Source organism: Dermacentor silvarum, chromosome 1, assembly GCF_013339745.2.
Source record: "Dermacentor silvarum isolate Dsil-2018 chromosome 1, BIME_Dsil_1.4, whole genome shotgun sequence".
Classification (NCBI taxonomy): Eukaryota; Metazoa; Arthropoda; class Arachnida; order Ixodida; family Ixodidae; genus Dermacentor; species Dermacentor silvarum.
In genome coordinates, this window is record NC_051154.1 from 242059740 (window position 1) to 242080614 (window position 20875).

The 20875-nt window shown below is 44.6% G+C and overlaps 1 protein-coding gene across 1 annotated transcript in view; it reads right to left on the reverse strand.

Annotated features, from left to right (window-relative positions):
* The window catches only part of LOC119437007 (high-affinity choline transporter 1-like), a 74009-nt gene that overhangs the window by 8833 nt on the left and 44301 nt on the right, over positions 1–20875 (reverse strand). The window contains exons 3-8 of the mRNA XM_049660180.1: positions 20304–20411; positions 9934–10089; positions 7749–7897; positions 3042–3191; positions 2222–2351; positions 334–551 (exon numbers count right to left, since the gene is read on the reverse strand). Of these exons, the coding sequence (XP_049516137.1) occupies positions 334–551; positions 2222–2351; positions 3042–3191; positions 7749–7897; positions 9934–10089; positions 20304–20411 (911 nt within the window). The remainder of the gene's footprint in view (positions 1–333; positions 552–2221; positions 2352–3041; positions 3192–7748; positions 7898–9933; positions 10090–20303; positions 20412–20875) is intronic.

The window sequence follows — 20875 nt, forward strand, 5'->3', positions numbered from 1 at the left end:
CTGTCGCGTTAATAGCGTGAGAAGATGCGAGCCACACACACTACTCTATTTTGCCGAACCTTTTTTTTTTTTTGCCTCTCTGCGTTTCCTTTGGTCTCTCTTTCTCAATGTGAATAGATTAACCACCATTGCTTCATCGAGATGCCAACTTCTACATCTCGTTTCTTCCGTACTTTACAGGCGCCTTGACGTCACTGAATATTGCCCACGGGTACAATATTCTCTCTCTCTCACACTTTATTTCCATCCACAAATAAAGCGCGTGCCCGCACATTAACACGCAGCGTCACTGTACAATACATGTAAAAAAAAAAAGAAAGTCAATAGACTCGCATTTTGCCTGAAGATGAGCTTGTAGACGTTTCTGGCGAACATGGAGGCCGCGCTGAGGATGGAAGAGTCCGATGAGGACATGACCGCAGCCGACACGGCGCCCAGCCCGACGAACGAGACGAAGCCGGGAGTCAGAAACTGCAGCACCATGGGCAGCACCAGCGATGTGTGATCCTTGTCGAGGGGCAGCGGACCCGTGAATGCCGTCTCGTTCCACCCTGCGCACACAGTCACTCGCTCGCCAGCCTATTCGCGAACTCCCGGCATTCACCGCACTCTCCGGCCTAACTCAAGTCACTCTCATGCATGGTCTATAGCCAAGGCAGTCACTCGAGTGCACCTCGCCTGTCATTCGAGCCACTCACGCTCGCCAACTTATTCAATGCTTGGCCGAGGCGGCCGCGTTCCTATATTGGGGCGAAATGCAGAAAAAAAAAAGAAAAAAGAAACACGCTCGTGCACTTGCATTTAGGTGCACATTAAAGAACCCCACGTAGTTGAAATTAACCCGGAGTCTATACGGTGCCTCTCATAGCCTCGGGAGTTGATTTGGGACCTTAAGTCCCGCAATTTGACTTGGTTCCACGCTTTCGGTGACGTACGCACTTAACGTTTTGTTGTTTAATGTTCTACTTTCACTCACCCGGGCTGTTCGCTTCATCTCAGCCAAGAACACTCAATTGTCGTGCATTTCTTCACTTTTTAACAGAATCAAGTGATTTTAATCGATCCCATCAAGCGTCACTCTGCCACGTTCTTACGGCTTCCGATTTAATGTATATTTATCACGCTTACGTGGGTGTGAGGAGTGTACGTTAATAATCAAACCATGCTACGTTAAGAAAAATGAAGCTCTAAACGGCACAGTATGTTATGTATTGCTGTGCTCGCTTATTCTATAGAGTCTCTTTCACTTAGGAAATAGACCTTTCTGCAAGTTCTTAAATGTCGTATTAAGACATTCCTCGAGGAACCTTTATTAAAGTTTTTTTTTTCTAACGTAAATTCGTGTTTTAACAGAAAGTAGATAGTCGTTCTTCAGAGATGCTACCGGAAGCAGCAGAGAAGAAACATTCGGCTTGTGAACGCCTGTGACATTCGGCCGGTGATGTTGCATAGATCCATCCGTGTTGTGACGTTGTGCCGACAACCGAGTGCAAACTGTCTACCATAGAACAAGCATGCGCAGGTATCGTGAATATGAAGCTTATGCCGAGCACAAGCTTGCTTATTGGTGTGTTACTGTCGAACAGAGTGGCTCTTCATGCATGTATATTACCTAAGCGCCGCGAAGCTGCGTAAGACACAAATGGTGTTATTTTTTACACTCACTCACTCACTCACTCACTCACCACTCACTCACTCCACTCACTCACTCACTCACTCACTCACTCACTCACTCACTCACTCACTCACTCACTCACTCACTCACTCACTCACTCACTCACTCACTCACTCACTCACTCACTCACTCACTCACTCACTCACTCACTCACTCACTCACTCACTCACTTACTCACTCACTCACTCACTCACTCACTCTCGCGCACCATACCGTGTCGTGCCGTACAGAATTACTACTTCAACCCCCCCCCCCCCCCCCCTACTCTGAGGCCTCACGATTTGGACGCCTGACACGTCCTCACTCTGGCCCCCCACGAGAGACGGCGCCTCATATTCCAGTCATTACTTCGATTTCTACAAGACTCAAAAATGGTCGATAATATCTGACCTGACCTCCTCCTTTATCCCTCTCTTCGCACTCATCCACTTGCTGGGTGGTGCAAACTTTTTATGGTTGTTTTGATAAACCTTTTAACAACAACAGCATGTTTATAACACTAGTAGAACTTTCATATGACGTACCAAATGCCAACCTGGTACTTACTTGTAGCTTTGGCGACAGCACCCATAATCATGGCAGGAATAGCCATGATGATACACCCGAAAGCAGCTACATAGGAAAGAAGCTGCGCCTTGAAGGCAGTTTTGCACGAAAGGACCCGCTGAAAGTAGACCTGCGAGCAACGAAACCAATGGTGAATAGTGCTGTTCCCTCTACGTAATTTCTGCTTTATATATATATATATATATATATATATATATATATATATATAACTGTTGGGTAAATAATCCCAAGATAACCGCGACGTTGTGCTTTTTCTCTTCTATATATATCATATAAGAAGCCAACAAACAAGACACCGAGGACAACATAGGGGAAATAAATTACTTGTACTTACTGATTGCATTAAGGAAATGATGAATTAATGGAAATGAAAGTGGGTGAAAAAAACAACTTGCCGCAGGTGGGGAACGATCCCACATCTTCGCATTACGCGTGCGATGCTCTTTCCATTGGGCTACCGCGGCGCCCTTTTTCCATCCACTTTCTGGAGTATTTATGTTGTTACTACTAAAACTCTGGGAGTGTTAGCCAGCGCCACCACTCACAAACCTAGGCGGCGGATGTGGAACATCCTTTCTGCCGCAGGCGTCACTAGTACGTGATCTTTTTGGGTGAAGGCAACTGGTCAATAAACCCACGCATGCTACCTGAAGGCATCAATGTTGCCGGATGCGAGACCCTCGTTATATAATGAACGAGAAGGGAATATATATATATATATATATATATATATATATATATATATATATATATATAGGCATGCGATGCGTACAGCCGGAAGTACGAATGGCAACGTCACCTGCCACGGGATGCCACCGAGGATGAGCAGCAACCCAAAATCGATGTATTGTCCCACGTACTTGGGTTCCAATGACCCAATCCAGTCGTTCGTCGGGTACGTTAGCGTACCCACTGACTCGTTCATCATGCAGAATGGGATGCACAACCACTGCGAAAGGAAAACAAATAGGCTGTTGATGATCATCGCCGCGAATTGCAGCATCTATATACAGGGTGTCCCAACTATCATGCACCAACATTTAAAGATATGCAAATGCCACGTAGCTAGACAGAACCAAGCTAGTGTTTTTTGCCGTCACTTGGAGATACTGAGATTATTTTTTTGCATTCCGCCTAATTACATAATTAGTCTTAATTAATTATTCAGCTTCTCAAATATTATAATTAGATGAAAAGTTTCAATGAGAAAATTGTAGCGCAACATGAAGAACTCCCTATATATGTTTGTATTGCTCAATACGCGCTACATAAAAGTGTTTTTCTCGCTCATTTCTCTAGGTGATTGACTTTTAGTTTTCTATAGCTCACTTTGTTTTTGGTTTTGCCAAAGCTTATTGTTAGAATTTGTTCTTTTGCGATGTCGTCACAAGTTGATGCAGAATTCTGAAACATGCGAAAGCCTCGTGTAAGGTCTCGCTTCAAGATTTCACGGTGCACGTTGTGGCGATGCTGTCACTGGTAGCGATATGTATAGTGCAAGGGAGGTGAGGCTAAATGTAAAAAAAACTCGTAACTTTAAAACATCGCGGTGCTTCACATCGAGTGAGACATTTCTGAACATCAGTTCTGTATATTATGCCAGAGGAATAAAAAATCGCACCACACGCAAATACAAAACAGAGAACAGACGCGAACAATAAACTCTTCTCAGTGACTCTCTTTTGTGCCTGGTGCGCTATCTTCTTGTTCATCATAAATCCTCCAGACCAGCAACAAATGTTGCTAAATTTCTGTAAAGCCGAGAGTGTTTTATTATACGCGTAGAGACCTGCGCTTACCGCTATTTTGTTCTAAATCAAAGCGCTGAACCAGATCGCACATATTATAGTCCTGATAGTTCTAAATAACACTTGTCACTGTTACATGCCCGGTTTGTCAAAAAAAAAAAAAAGAAGTTGCTTTCGGATGTCATGCTCTGCCGTACTGTATAGACGCCGGAACTGACAGCCGTCATATTTGACAATCAGTTATTGCAAAGGGCGCAGACGAAGGCAACTTTGCTTTGTTTTCTTGACACATCGGGCAAGTAACAGCAGCAAGTGTCAGATTGAACGATCGGTGCCTTAAAATCCAATCGTGGTGCGAAATTGGAGTAAAAACATAGCAGCGGTAAGCGCAAAATCATTTTTAAAGGTTGTTAAGGGTAAAACACAGGTCGCTGTATAGTTTCTATATACGTGCAGTGCTTCATTAGCATTTTGTTGATCTATTTCTTTTACCAGAACTAAAATTGTTGCAGCCGTATAGTCGCACGAACGCTATGCACTAAGCCTAACACCAGCATATAGTGTTAAGCCGAATTGAGCCAGGTGCATGCGCTCCACGCTATTCCCTCATGCTGTATGAAGCGCCACACCAACAAGAAGACGGCAAATTTGTGCGACCTTGCAGAAACCCAACCCAATTTACAGCGAAGCTGTTTCTGTCGAACATTGCAATAAGTCTTTCAGTTGACTGTAATTAAATCACATACTTCGAAACGTTGCCCGTATATGACTGTTGTGTGTGAAACATGGCTCGTATATAACGCATTCGAACACTTGTTAAGGAATTCTCACAAAGGCAGTAATTCCTCCACACACATTTTACTACACCAGAACATTAGCTGTAGTGTAACCCCCCCCCCCCCCCCCCCCCCCCCACACACACACACACACACACACTCATTCTCGCTACATTTGATCTCGGGTGCGGTCACAGTTCTACCAGGGCAACGGGATAATTTCTGCGCCGTTCGTAAATACCACTTACGAAGTTCCGGATAGCATGCATACGTAATTTCCTGCAAAGACCGTAATTAGTCCCCGCACTTTGAACTTTGCCTACGCATTACCCATAATGTGCCCCTTATTTTTGCCAAATATAAATGAAGTGCCTTGTATAGTTCATCGAGGACACCGGAGAAACCAAATGTCGAGGCCCCAAACTATACGAACGTCGTAGGACGCATGAAAAAACGGGGGAAAAAAAGAGAGAGAAAAAAAGAAACGAGGGTTCAGTAATTATTTACAGCGCTTCCAATTAGGCCACAAACGTGATGTGTTTGTCACAGATTGCACTTGTCATGAACTCCCTTTCGTCAAAATATAAACCTGGTGTAACCTACAATCATGTCATGACATTGGGAAGCATAGCCGATAGCTGTCGTGTGACGCTTTCCAACACTTGACGAAGAAAATTTTTCACGAAGACTGTATTTGATAAAATAAACAAGCATTTAACTTAGCACACAAACTTCCCATAGCGTTCCATCTATTTTCGCCAGTTTAAACTTTGCCTACACATCACCCATTAGCTGGCTCTTACTTTCACCAAAAATAGAGAAGCTGCCTCGTTTAGTACACTCAGGAGAACAGGCGAACCTCAAATCACGCAAAAAAAAAGTTAGGGTGCAATAAGTAGTTGCAGCACTCCTAAGTAAGCCAGAAACGTTAACTTTTCGTGGCACATTGCAGTTTAGATGCGCCGCATCTGTTATTAAATATTAATATTGTGTGGTAGATTGAGAAACGTAGCTGACAGTGCCGGCGTGATACTTTCGAGCATTTGCTACAAGAATGTTTCGTACATTTGCGATAGCGTTCTTTATAAGTTCGCTGAATTTCATCTTGATGTAAATTGTAGTTACGCATGACCAGCGGGCTAAGTTTGCGCCTCTCGTAAAGGCACTGATAACGCTCCGGAGCATTTGCATTTGCAAAATAACAAACACAAAAAAACAACGAACCTCGTATGACACATGAAAATAGGGAAAAAACGAAGATTTAGTAATTATTTTCAACGCTTATAATTAAGCGAGGAACGTGAAAGTTTAGCCACACATTACACTTAATTAAAGTTGGTGATATATTATTTTAGGACTCAGGGAAACATTGCGAATAACGGAATTATGACACTTTGAAATGCTTGAATAAGTAACTTTCTACAAAGGCTGTAATTAACCTACACGGATTAAACATTTATTGGTTGTCAGCCACTATATGCTTCCTACTTCACCGAAATATAAACACTGTGCCTGACATAGTTCACCGAGGAGACCGGGGAAAAACAAAATATGTTGCCTTGTACACTGCATAAAGATTGGGAGAAGGCGAGTGTTCAGTAATTATTTTCAAAGCACATAATTAACCTACACACTTCAAACTTTCAGTGCACGTCACCCATAGAGTGTCCCCCATTTTCCTTAGATATGAAATCTCAGCCGTTTTTTGGTCCTCCCAGGCAAGCGGAGAACATTTTGAAGCGTTTTATATAACACCTCTAAACAGGCCGAAAACGAGTGTTTAGCAATTTTTATTTAAGCCCTAATTTACACACACAATTTGCCTGCACATTGCCCCGAATATTTCCCACCTTTTCTCGTCGTATAAACTTCGGGAGTGATCTGTTTTTTAAAGAAAACCGTAAATACTGGCATATAACGTTTTCGAGCGCTTCTGGTCGCATTAACAGCTTTGATGTAAAACAACATAGGAACTGCCACCACCGTTCCCTCTGAATAAGCTTGAGGAACTCTGTGCAAGCTACAAAAAGTCAGGGAGAAAAAAAAAAAAAGACCTTACGTCAAAAACTGGCACAACGACTCCCCTGAGGAAAGCCGGCTTATTTCCAACAAGAGTAAGTGGAGGTAGTGAACGTAAATTAAAAAAAAAAAAAAGAACCTCACGTAAATTTTAATATTTCAAATCCCAATCCTAAACTGAGTGCGCGCTTCAACGAATGCTTAAATAGATAGTGCAAAAGTGCCCCCCCCCCCCCCCTTCCTTTCTTTTTTGCAATTCTTTACGTCTTCAAATGAACACTACCTTTAACGGATGAGTGCAGGATGCACTTGTACTGATTGTCGAACAACTGGGGTGTACTGGCTCTGCAGCGAACTCGGCTTGGCACACGTTTTCCAAGTGGTCTGGCCGGTAACGCTGCGCGACATGTTTAGTGCCGCGAGTATATGGTCTGCCTTCATTGCGATAGAGACGTGACCGGAATGCCGCTGCCGCCTTTGCCCCACCGGTCGCGATGTCATTAGCGTCGTCTATATGAACTCGACGCGACGCCACTGCGTTTACGTGCATCTCGCCGAGTGGGTCGAGCGGGTCAACCCGCCTTCGCAAGCGGGGTGACCCTCTAGCGTTTGCATCGACCCGACGACCGGATCTCGGCCCGACTTTCTTAGGTTCGTGCAAACGTGGCTATTGGCTCGCTCGGAACATGTCAGGTCGTGCTGCTCACTTTTTTTTTTTTTTATTGCCCCCTACACAAGTTGGTGCGACGCGATGACAGGGGCATTCGCGACTGGTCCTCCTGCCCTTGTGTTCGCGTGACGCATCGTATTACACATGCCGACGGCCGACTCTTCCTCTACTACTAATATCCCTATTACAAACCCTCGCAAAGGAGGAAAGAGAGAGAGAGAGAGAGAGAGAGTAACCGCTATTAGCACGAGCACATCAACCACATGTAAGCGGGAACACAAGCGCCGACTCACCAGTCCGATGAATATGCAGAATAGCTGGATAACATCCGTGTAGGCCACCGAGTAAAGCCCTCCGAAGAACGTGTAGAAGAGCGCTATGCACGCCGACGCGATGATCGACGTGTTGGTATCGATGTCAATGATCACACCTACGGTGGCACCTGCGGTCAGCAGACGACAGGAGCCCATATTACACGCCAAAACACTGTACAAGAGCGTGCGCGGAGCGCCCCTCGATCGTGAAACTATAAACGCCGAAAAGAAAATGAAAGCAAGAAGCAAAAAATCGAACGGGTCTTGCTCAATGCACCTGATACAGCGATTGCTTCTAGAAGTGTACGCACTTGTCTTTGTTTCTTGTCTTTTTTTCTTGGGGGGGGGGGGGGGTGTAAGTAATTAAAGGTTTGTACGATTTAGTCCACACCTCTTCAGAGATCTTGTGAAGTCAATTGAGACGATATTCATGCTTGAAAACATGCATTTTGGGCAGTGTTAACTCCTTTCTACGGTTGTGTCCTTCATGCATGGTTACGTAACTTATCGTATATTACGTGTGCTGTCGCTCACGCGCCAGCCATAGGCTACTGGAGAAACCATGTGGCGAGGCCCTAATTAGTTTGGATCGACAGAGTTAATGAATGAGTGTGAGTGAGCGAGTTATGCGCGCATGAGTAATCCGTATAAACAGGGAAAAAAACAGGGGGAGAATAACGGCCAGACGTTGCTTGAGATTTCATGCAATTGTCGAGCCTATAAAATGCCTAACAAAAGTAACGGAAGTGCCATACGAAATACCGAAGACCGGAAAGCAAGTAACCTTCGACAGAAACAGCAATGGGGGACGCGGGTAACGCTTAGCACGACCTTTTTCTCCAAAGCATGGTTTTCAGTTTGCTCATAGATCGCACGCATGACGTCACTGCTCAAAGCGCATAGGCGTATGGTTACATATGAAGTGTCGGCTTGCCGCCGTCCTTATTTGATTAGGAGGAGTAAGTAGGTTTGTCGATACGAGCCACCACTCATAATGCAGAGGCCTCACAATTGTTAACTTACCTATATCGTGGTGTCCAGTACCACTGTAATCATGCGTGTATCGGATATCCCCTTATTCCAGTACCCAGTACACTAAATGTTTCTGCGAGCACGACACACAGCTACACATCGTACATTTTAAAGCAAAACTGACTTTGCCTCTTCGTCCTATACTCTGCCGGTGCTGGCTGCTGTCGTTCCGAGTAGACTCAAACCCATCACCCACTACTACATGAAACAGCGAAAGGGAATCATTGGTGGCTTACAGTGCCCGACTGAAATGTATATTCACATTTTGTATTTTACAGAAGGAGTCGTATAAAATATAATATACCGGTGTAAGAATGCGCTCATAGCTCCTCATCCTTTTGACATGGCATTTGCGTCATTAGCGTTACCTTTGCAAGGCGTTTTCCCAACTCATCGGTTCGCTAATACAATAGAAGGATTGCTTTATCGAATAACTTTCTCCAGCCAAAAGTCCCAACAAATTACGGGAAACAAACCTCCTATTTTAGCGACATTTCCGTTTGGAACAGTCTGGAGTACCATTTAAAAATGTCGCTGGTAAGCAGTTTCAGATCGTCTTTGAAAAAATGTACTTGCTTTCATCGCTCCAACTAGTTGAGTTTAATTTTTACTTATTGGGAAACCTGTGTTATATTTGATGCTTTTACCTATATGCAAATTTTACCGACACATATTGTTTTGCTGACTTCGGTTCACTGCTGTAGTTGCTAAAAATTTGCTTGATAAATTTCTCATAGGACGTACTCTCACAGTTCTTACTTTTGGGGCCCTCCTAAAGATGTATAATCTTTGATTTAAGTATTGTGAACGCATTCATGTTAATAAACTATTGTGACTGTGATAAACATTGCTTTGCATTTGTGTTATTTGCACAAACATTTGCCTCTTCAGCGTTGCGTTTGCGTAACATTTGTTTCGATATTTGTATAAACATCAAATAAAGCTTCGCTTGACACTGATTGCCACGTGTGCGGGGTAAAAGCTGGATTTTTGCACCTTGTTTACACCAACACGCTCCGTTTGTAGTAGTATAATAAACCTGGACAACAACTCCGGGGCTTGCAAATAATAGCTCCGTTGCATTCGCGAAGTGGAATTAAACACAGGGTGAAAGCTGATGCGTATAACTCACCAAGCGCTGCCAGAATTGCTGCGGACCAGAACACTTCTCCGCACAGCGCTGGGATGAACAGCAAGCCGCCCATGCGGCCTCCGAACAGCTCTTGAAACGGGTCTAACATGGTCACGTAACCTTCGGCTCGCATTTTGTTGGCGAAGAAGTAGCCGCCTGGAGTATAAAAATACAGAGAGAGAAATATAGTAAAGCATGCAGTTCCAGAGAAGGACACATTCCGCAAAGTATCGTAGGTCCATCATTTTTTTTTTCGATAGGTACAAACAGTTGTGCTAAATTTTTCCTACTCTTCCTTGAACGAGCTTTCAATTTGAATTTCCGGGTCGATTTAATATGTATCAATTTACCAGATCCAGACGCAAGACGATTTGAGTGTTGGGTTGCTGCAGGTGGCTGCCATCGTGAAAGTTTTTGCTATTACAGAAGGAGTAAAATAGTAAAATTTGTTTAAGTAAAATCGGTTCAGCTGTTGCCTAAATGTGATAGTTTCAGCGGTATACTTGTTCTTCAATTGGAAGGACCACAGCCAAAGCTTCCATTTAACGCCGCGTGTTGAACAGCACGGTTAGAAATAGGCTGCTTTAACAGCCCCAGATGGAATCTCAGCGAGCCGGTGAAATTGCAGGCGGGGAGCAAGTGTCATTTCTACCGAAGGGTAGAAAAGACTCGTATTTATTTCCATTTAAGCAACAACTTGAAGAGCCGTCAGGTCTGACCGCTTACGCAGGTGCACAATTCTGGCTTGGCCGGCATAGAGTTTCTGATATTTAACTATAGAGCCGGGATGCCGGGATGCGGTGGCTTCGGATTGGCATCTTCCTCAGAGATCCACAACACCATGACGACGCGTCTGGCTAGCAGCGTTCCGTCTGTCAAAATGGTTCATTCCTTACAAAACAGCGTGTAAACTGATGAGTTCTTGAAATTATTACGTAAGAAATTTTTTTTTTAGTTATACCATGAGAGCTAGCGTTGTGTTGTGCAATTATATCAAACGCGAGAAGTAACGACGGCCGCTAAAGTTGGAGGAAATACTAAAAGGTCAGCGCTCACTGCTCCTCGGTATCAATCGTCTGCTTTTGTTTTCTTCGCTTACTTGTTATACTAAATTTGAGTAAACAATAGCCAAATATGTATTACGGCTAAACGATGACTTGCCTGGATGATTTCTTTCTAATAAAGCATCTTATGTGCGGAACTGACTACGTTTTAAGCCAAGTCACGCTCGGGACGAGCGTTGCACACCGGTATCCCGGCATTCTCTTAGATGACACAGCGTCCGTTAGGAAACTCGCATAGACAGTGGCGCCAGATTTCCCTCTATAGGTAATATTATAAGAAGCTCAATGTTGGCTGGCGTTCGAATAATGCATCTGCGCTGTGTAAAGTAGTATGATCTCCGTATTCACCAAATGGGACTCGACTCAAAATTCTTTCTCGACTCCACCGAGTGTTGAACGTCCTCGCCCGTGGACTGAAGTAAATACTGCTCCTAGATAACGATCTTCGGCGATTCCCGCGATGAGGAGTTGCTTAAGAAACACGTCTCCATTATAGCGTATTCGAGCAGCAGACGACGAGGGTGTCTGGTTGCAAAATTTTATTTCACAATGGTTGAGAAACAGCGCTGCAAAGGTTTACGAGACACACGCATGCGCTTCTCCGACGCACATGGGTATGGCCAGAGCTTGGCCGGACGCACAGAGCTAAAGCAAAAGTTTATACATGGGCCGTATTCTGTAACGCTTCGGTTTTCGAAGGATTCGGTTTGGCGGTGGCGTCACATTGGGGCGGTCCGTTGACGTAATGAAAACAAGTGAAAGGACAGAGACCAATCGGCGCGAAGGTTTCTTTTTGTGGCAGTGAACGTCACAAACCGAGTAAAAATATAGCAATTTACGAGCGCTTCTTGGTAAATAAAAATAATTTGTTCACGGTATCGATGAGGTTTACGTTTTTCATCATGAAACGCGTGTGAGTTGTACTGGCGGTGAGTGACTTAACCAATTTTGTTTACTTCGTTTGACCCATTTATGCCGCTAGGTGGGACGTCGTACGCCAACTTCGCGTTGCGGCCAAAATACACACTCAATTTCCTCGCACAGTCGGAGTGCTGTCTCTTTTGAGAATCTGAATTGTCGCCTGAATCCCTCGTCTGTCATCTCAAAGGCGTCTTGTCGACGTCGAGGTTGTCGCTGTCTATCACGGAGGCTCGCTAACAGGCGCCACAGGCACCGCACACGCCGTCATTTTGCTCCGAGTGCCGCGATCTCACCCGTGCACACGGCACGCACAGGCTCTGCACACGGCACATCGCGCTTCGGATCGGACCGAAGCAGCGCGCGCGGCTTCGCTTCGTAGCAGACGACAAATGCGGTTTCCGCGTGATTGACATGTCCGTGACGTCATCAAAAAATGCGTTCGCGCCCTGAGGCGATGGCGTCACCCAGGCGGCGACCAATCGCTGCACGCAAACCGAATCCTTCAAAAACCGAAGCGTTACAGAATACGGCCCCAGGTGTACGTCTGTTATCATCCAAAATGTCGCGCCATTTACGTGGCCTCCCTAGCGGATGGTGTCAGCATCATTCATCTACACACTCAAACTGCCGTAGCGCCTCCTAGCCAACGCTGGTTCCCTGTCGGTCGATCTATACATTAACTTTCCACGTGCGTATAGGAAGGTTGAACAGCTGATCGAAATACTTGAATTACCGTACATCGCATCCTTGTTTTTTCTATAAATTTTTTTTTGTGTCAGACCAAAAAGCATCAAAAGTTAATATGCTACAGTCGAGGGTGGTCGAGGGCAAACGGTTGAGCGTTACCCTCATCGAGGTCGCCAGGCTAGTAAGAGCGACAGAGATAATTTATTGTGCAAGAAGGCCCGGAGTGTTCGACATGACCCAGCCTTCCTTCATATTTTCCAAGCGATATGGGAATTGTAACGAAGCTGAGTACGGCAAAACTTTATCAGAACCGACGGGTACTGCTAATAAGACTGTTTCCTTACTGCCTTATGCGCATGCGCCGAGTGACACCCGGGCAATGAATCATAACATCACCAATAATACCAACGCATGAAAAACGAAGAAAACGTGAGTATTAAAAAGGAGTGCTTATATCGCGCGCCAGCCAGGTGCCCGTTACATTTATTCACCGAATATTGGGCATCACTTCTGCGTACAACACAGCGCAGACAGAACTTTCGCAGAGTGCTCTGCAGTGTGCTGATGGTGTATCGGCTAAATGAGATTACTGCCAACGATCGGGGCTTTTTCATTAACTTTCTTTACTTCCGCGCCCCCCTTTCTTTTAAAAAGGCTGTGCATTACAAGAGTATTAGCCGATTGCGTTGCCGTATAGAAGACGGTTATATTTATTACTTTCTTCGTGTCTTTTTTATTGCCGCAAGTTTTCTTTCACTGGGCTCTCTCTTTAAAGTTTATTTATTTATTTTTTTTGTTTTCGTGGGCATTCGCGTACTGGAGGCCGTGATGGGCCTTTCGTTCTCCTAGCTTTGTTCTTCGAACGAAATTAGTTTTCTTTTTAATTCCTATTGTTTTGCTTGCCGCATTTTTTTTCTACATTAAAACCCTGGTGGTAGGAAAGAAGCTCCATCAAAAATGATCCAAGAATGTTTTGCCATAAATGTTCCGGGAACATACAAGTTCGCAAAAATTACAAAAAATAAAAGGGCCGAACAGGGGCTGGCGGTCGTCGAGCCCTCTATACGCTTAAACCGAGATAAGCTTCTTTCGGGCGCCGTGAGCTCGAGAGTTGGATGCTTCCTGCTAAGCCAAAGGAAACAATTTGGCGGCTCGCTTTTTGGAGGTAAATATGTTATCGGTGTATTTCCTGCTGCTTTGTAACAGTTTGCTGAGAAGCTCGCTGTTACTATCAGTGAACAAAGCAATTCAGGTGTATTACCACGCTTTGCGATGAACGCGCAGATAAACGCACACATACTTTTTTTTTTTTTCGGGCGACTGTGTGATCATGTACGATCATTTGCGGTGCTTGTTGCGTTTAACTCCTTCGTTAGAGAGCTAATAATTATTTTACCGCTTTTTCAAGTTTCACACGAGATGAAGGTAGCTTTAATGATATGAAAAAGGAAGTCCTTTACTGCATTTTTTAGGTGATGGACTTGTATAATATTTATTTAGCAGTTGCATTGAACATAATATAGAGGGTGTCCCAACTATCATGCACTAAGATTTTAAAATATGCAAATGCCACGTCGCTGGACAGAACCAGGGTAATGTGGTTTGCCGTCGCTTGGAGATACTCAGATTATTTTTTGCATTCCGCCTAATTACATAATTACACCCAATTAATTAATCAACTTCTCAAATAATAAAATTTGATGAAAAGTGTCAATTAGAAAATTGTAGAGCAACATGAAAAACTCCCGATACGGCTTTCTGTTGCTCAATACGTGTTACATAAAAGTGTTTTTCCGAGTGTGAAAGAAGCCCGTGAATACACGCTAAGTGCTTCGAGCGGCCAGTCGCGAAGCAAATTTTGCATGTATTCGCGGGCTTCTTTCACACTCGGAAAAACACTTTTGTGTAGCGCGTATTGAGCAACAGAAAGCTGTATCGGGAGTTCTAACAGCGGAGCTGTTTAAGCCGGCTGTAATGTGTGCCGCCTGCCACTGCGTTGCTTAGCAACCACCTCGCGGAGCGTCGCGCGCTATGCTCGGGAAGAGAGAAAGAGAAAATGAGAGCGAGAGAAAGAGAGAGAAACAAATTGTAGGAGCACCAACGAGGCAACGCGGAGAGGTGCTGCCGACGCCATGACATATTATGGCATTCGTGGAAATGCCCTTGACCTCATTAAATCCTACCTAAATCACAGAAAACAGTTTGTACAAATAAACAATAAGGCATCTCAAACTCGTTCATAATATTGATGTTCCACAGGGCCACATTTTAGGGCCCCTTTAATATTTATGTTAACGATTTAGTGAACATTGATGGAGACTCATATTTTATAATCTATGCTGATGATAGAACGTTATTTCTTTCGTCTAAAAATCCAAATGATTAAGTCTCAAGGGCTAATATCGTACTGGAGAAATTATACAAGTGGTCAGTAGAAAATGGCCTATGTATTAATTCCTCAAAAACTAAAAGAGTGCTATTTCGTGCTAAAGATATGCAGGCCACATTGCAAGAAGACCTCAGGATTAATTTCTCTACGATTGAAGTCGCTGAATCTGTAAAATCTCTAGGTGTACACTTTGACCAACACATGACCTGGAATAATCATACAGATTTCGTTGCAGGCAAACTGTCCCAAATTGCTGCTCTGATCTACTCACTGAAATTTCTCCCCCGTTCCATTAAACAGTTGATATATAATTCCTTATTCATGAGCCAATTAAACTACTGTTGCCTTGTATGGGGTACGTACTTCTGCAACTAACATTAAGAAGTAGTACGTACTACAAAAGAAAGTAGTTCGTGCTATATATGTAACAAGCCGTACGACTTCCCATCTGCCTCCTTATTTCAAGAGCTTAACACTTTGAAAATAACAAATGTTATGGAATACAGTCTGGCAATAGCCTATAAAAAGGAACTCAAAAGCAATATAAGCCTTATACAGTCAATAACCCAACTCAACAAGCGTAAAGCAACCTACACAACCAGATTTCCGGAATACTGGTACACACCTCACTCACGTACCAATTACGGCAAGCGAATGCTATGTTCAAGACTGCCTAGGCTACTCAATGAACTGTTGAGTAATGAAATTGCTGTACTGTCGTGTTCACCAGTTGATCTTTTTAACATTTTTTTTCACGCTTCTAAATGATTCAGTTGTGTCTTTCTTTGTGCTTAAACTACGTCTGATTCAGTTATGATTCAAATATGTCTTTCTTTATTGACTAGATGATCAATGTTGTTGTATTTATATAATCATTACGAAATATGTTGCCCCACCCTGCTGCTCGGATGTTTCTGGGTTCTTGGGACCAGTCAAGCTGCCATGAGCAGCTTTTTTCCCACTTTCCCATCACAACACTGTATTGTACATGTTTTGTGGGAAAAAAATAAAAATAAACAAGCAAATAAACAAATCCGCGCTTCTCCGTTTCCCCGCATTAGCGCCGAACGCTCGCGGTGTCCGTGACTGCATCAGGCGCCTCTGGCGGCGGCTCGGCCGAGCTCCCACCAGCTGCGCTCTACTGCCCATGCGCCGTGACGTCATCCCGGCGTGTCGTCTGCTGCGCGCCGCCCGTACACTGTGCATAGCTTTCGCCCCAGTTCCCCTACGTGTGCTCGGACTGCAAGTGCTTCGTGAGGCGTTCCCAGATGCCACGGACCACGAGGAAATGCTTATACACTTTGTATAACTTAGCATCACTTCGCATAGCCAGGACCAGCTAGGAACCGATCAGCTCCGCTGTGTCTTTATCCTTGCGCCACTAGTGCAAGCTACCCCGATTTTTTTCATGTTGCTCTACAATTTTCTCATTGACACTTTTCATTTAATTATAATATTTCAGAAGTTGATTAATTAATTAAGACTACTTATGTAATTAGGTGGAATGCAAGAATAATCTGAGTATCTCCAAGCGACGGCAACCAACATTACCTTGATTCTGTCCAGCAACGTAGCATTTGCATATTTTTAAATCTTGGTGCATATAGTGGGGACATATATGTATAAGTTTCTTTTCTTTTTAGACGATGCAGATTTTTTTATAACAAGTTATGAGCACAGTGAACGTGGCGTTCTAACAGAGAAGTTTCTAGGCGAGGTGGACATACTTTGCCGCTGATAACGTGAGCTTCAGAAGAGTAATTAACACAAGTTTATTAATTAACTTTTTTATCAGTGCTTTGGAATCAGTTGTTTAAATAGCAAATTTGGAGGCAGTCACATTTTATAGCACACTCATTTTTAAAAATCTTGAAAATCGCTTCTAATTCGCGATATTTATTATCATATTTTAAGGCTCAATCGAGGCAATACCGAATCCGAGCGCGTCCCGCGGCGCGTCAGACAGGCAACGCTCCGTAAAGAAGTGTCGAGCGAAGTTTAAATGATGGCAGGTCACGGAGAATCCTGACCCGACAAACAGCGGCACATGCTTGCCAGGAAAAGCGAGGCCGTATCAGTAGCTGCCGCGACTGGCTGACACGCTTATGGCATATTCGGGTGGTAGTGTTAGAGCGCTATGGTAGAGCTACAAAGGTCATGTAAAACAGTTACTAAGCGTTACCATTTGCATAAACGGGTTCCTCTGATGATAACAAAACAGGATCATCACTTCCATACCCGGTTATTTTCGTAATACAGGTTTAAAGTTGTTTTTCACCACTTTTGTAGCATGGCCAGAGCGCTCTGAAACGACCACCTGAATATGCCATTAGTTTCAAGCTTCTTCGCTCTTCTTGTCACGGGGCGTTTCCGTCTGATATTATAGCAGGGCCGCCGTTTCTGCGCTCACGACGCTCTCGGTTCCGATATTGCCTAGATTTACCAGCCAAAAACTTGGCTATTTCAATGTTTCATGCAATTTTAACGCGATAGCGTGGAGGGCCCCGTATCGCAGAAAATCCAGCGTCGGCGCCGGCGTGCATGTCGGCGTCCGTGGCGGAGAAAAATCATTCGCAACCACCCCGACCGCGCAGGCACTCCGCGTGGCGCAAGGTGTCAGGGCACGAAAAATAATTCTGAACCACCCTGACCGTGCAGGCCCTTTCGTCGTGGTGCAAGGTGTTAGTGAACAAAAATTGAATTTCTCACAGTGAAATCTGTCAGAAAAATGGTAAAGTACAATTTAAGCACAACCTACGGACATGGTGTCGTCGAACTGTTATTTGAATGTACGAGAAAACATAAGTTTGTTATGAGGAAACTTAAACACAAACCTCTTTTGCCAGCATTTTTACCATAACGACACCGGCTCACTCGGGGAGCCTACTTGCGAAAATCTTATCCAGATGGCGCTGGCATCCTCGGCAAGTCAAATTGGGACTTGGCCTGAGAAATGCATTTTGGACACGCGTGTGCGTCAGGGCAATAGCAAACAATTAATAGAATAATGAAAAAAGGTCCCAGGGCCTTTTCTATTATAATATAAGACGACTTATATTGCCCCTGGAAAAACGTCTTCTCAGCAACGCATTCCTATTTAAAAGTGAAGCCGACTTTAAGGTGATCGGTATAAGCTTGGTCTTTGTAAGCTGGCTTTCCCACGTTCTGTGTTGCAGTGAATGAAGCCTACTTGCCGGATGCGAACGATGCGATGCGAACGGTCCCGATAACGCTATCGCGTTCTACTCTTAAATGCGAAGCTTAAGCGTCCTCCAATTTTTTCTTGACTCAATGAGCACTTGATGCATGGTTATAGTTATTTAATGAAAAGTTACCAAGTAATCTTGCAATAATTTCTATATTTCGGATTATATTTTTTTGCCAACGATGTTACTTATTCAAAACTTTTATAAAAAAATTGTTTTTCTTTTGTTCAGAAATTTTTTACGCAAACAACCTTTTTTGTTTTTCAAGAAAACAAAAAAAAACATACAACAACTGTCATTTCAAAGCACATTTATTTACCTTCACTTTGATATATTGCATGAGACTGTAAGCCTAGTAGCTGTTGCACAAAAATTTCTTAACTCGAACGTACAAAAATCAGCCAATTCCCCCGTGGTAAGGAAATAGCTAACTCTAATGCTTGACAGCACTAAAATTAGTTCGCCTCTTTTTTTTTTTTCACTGGCCAGATACACTACATCGTTAAATGTTTTGACAGTTTCAGTTTAAAGAAATAGTGTCATGCGTTCTACTGCGTCGCATACTGAAAACATATAAACGTGTCCACGCGATATACCGATGTGTCAGCGGAGAAACACTTTTTGGTAAGGGGTCTTTCAGCGCAACAGAAAAGTGTTCATTTACTTCAAGAGACTTTAATTCGCCCTTGTGTCAGGGGTAGAGCATCGAAATCCAGAACGACGAAGCTACATTGCTGTCCAAACAAGATGGCGACTGAGCAGGACCCTTGGAAACTCGACGGGAAAGTTGCCTGCACACAAGAAAACTTAGTCACGCTTTCTCATGTACCTAATATAAGTTACGCGTTGTGTTTGTCATAGGTTCGCGCAAGCAAAGTGTTAAAATTCAAGGATAATTGACGACGCGAGGTGGCTTCAAGTCTTGGAGACGTCTTCAAGTTCCGTTCCCTTACTTGGACGTGAAGCTGTCTTATTAGAAGTAAACGTACACTGTATACTCAATGCTGGCCAGAATTGGAACACACCCTCAGTCGTCCGCTGGCGAGCGTGACGTGACTCAGCTGCAAAGAATCACGTCACTAGATAGCAGGGCCGCTACCTTGTACGCGTTCGAAAAGCCGACGTTCGGTTTCGCCTCACGCGATTGGCCTAGATTGGCGTAGGCCGCGATATCGGCGCGGCCTGTACAATCGCGTGAGAAAAAAAATGTCGCAGTTTCGCCCGAAAGGCGAAGCATCGATTGCGATAGCAAATTAGTAGAGAGCTATTCGGAGTAGGGATAGTAGTTTTATCGGCTGCATAAACTTGGACACATTGGCTTACTAACTGAATTAACAATCGTGGTGTGAGCGCGCACAAGCAAACATGAATCGATCACACTGAATGACCGCAGCCAACGACTGTCAAAACGCTGGCAGCAAGCGCAGGTTCGCGCGGTCTATCGCTTCAACGGAAACTGAGCGGCGAATGCACAGCGCATACAAAGGTCAGAGCCGTGTGGAGATAAGAGACGGTGCGGGCGACCGGCACCGCCGGGAAAAGAAGTTGTTGGCAGAGGAGAAGCTGCCCCCTCCCCCCCTCTTCCCGTTTCTTGCTTTCGCGTGGGAGATTGAGCGGCAAGATACGCCTTTGGTGCAGGAGCACAGCGCCGCCCCGCCTCCCTCCCTCCCATACCTCCACGGCCTTTCGGGCGACGGTCGCGTTTGCTTTCCACCGTGCGTTCGCTCTCTGCGATAGCGCGCGGGGGAGTTCGCCCTCCGTGATAGCGCGCGTCCCCCGCGCTCTTTCGCTCGCGCATACGGCGCGCGGCGACGATTTTATCGCCCTTGGAATCTATACGGAACCTCACGGCGACGGCGACGCCGACGGCAGAAATCCGGTTGAAGTGTCCATATAATTGCTATCGCAATAAAAAGCGAACGTCGGCTTTTCGAACGCGTACAAGATAGCGGCCCCTGGTCGTCGTATGCGGAGTCCTTGCATGTGGTGGTGGGATTCGGTGGCACTGTCACGTCATGCTCGTCCGCGTGATTCGGTCAGTCGTGGGAGTCCATCTTTAACGGAATACGTTGTATCGAGAGTCTTGCCGGACGGCGTACTCACCCACGACTAAGCTCAGCGCGTAGCCAACCGGAGCTTGACACCAGATGATGCCGTTGCTGTAGACAGCTTCGGCGGTGCCGTTTATGTACCCTCCTCCCACCCAAGTGGCTGGAAGAAAAAAAATGCAACAGTCAATAACATCGAATGGTGGAGATCACAATTTACTTTCTATATCATATATTTTTCTATACGTGGAGAGACGTTTCATGTAGCTGAAAAACGAAAAAAAGAAAGGCACGTGCTTGTAACGTCCTATTTCAATTTACGCTATTTCTTATCACGTTCCACGCAGGGTGACCGATCCCAACAATAACGGCGGCGCGGCGGCGTCCGAGTCGCATTCGAGCTAATGGCGAAGGGAGAAAATGATAGAAAGTGAAATGGTTTGTTAGAAAAAACGGCCCCACAAGTTGTTGATGTTGCTGTCATTATACAGTGCTTGCGCACCAGCCATTGGACAGTTCTTGTCGTATAATGAATATAAGATACGTATATCACTGCAGTAGCAGTAATATGAATGAAATAATCTTGTGCATGCTTCGCAGGTGCGGCTAATGAATGCTCTCACAGGA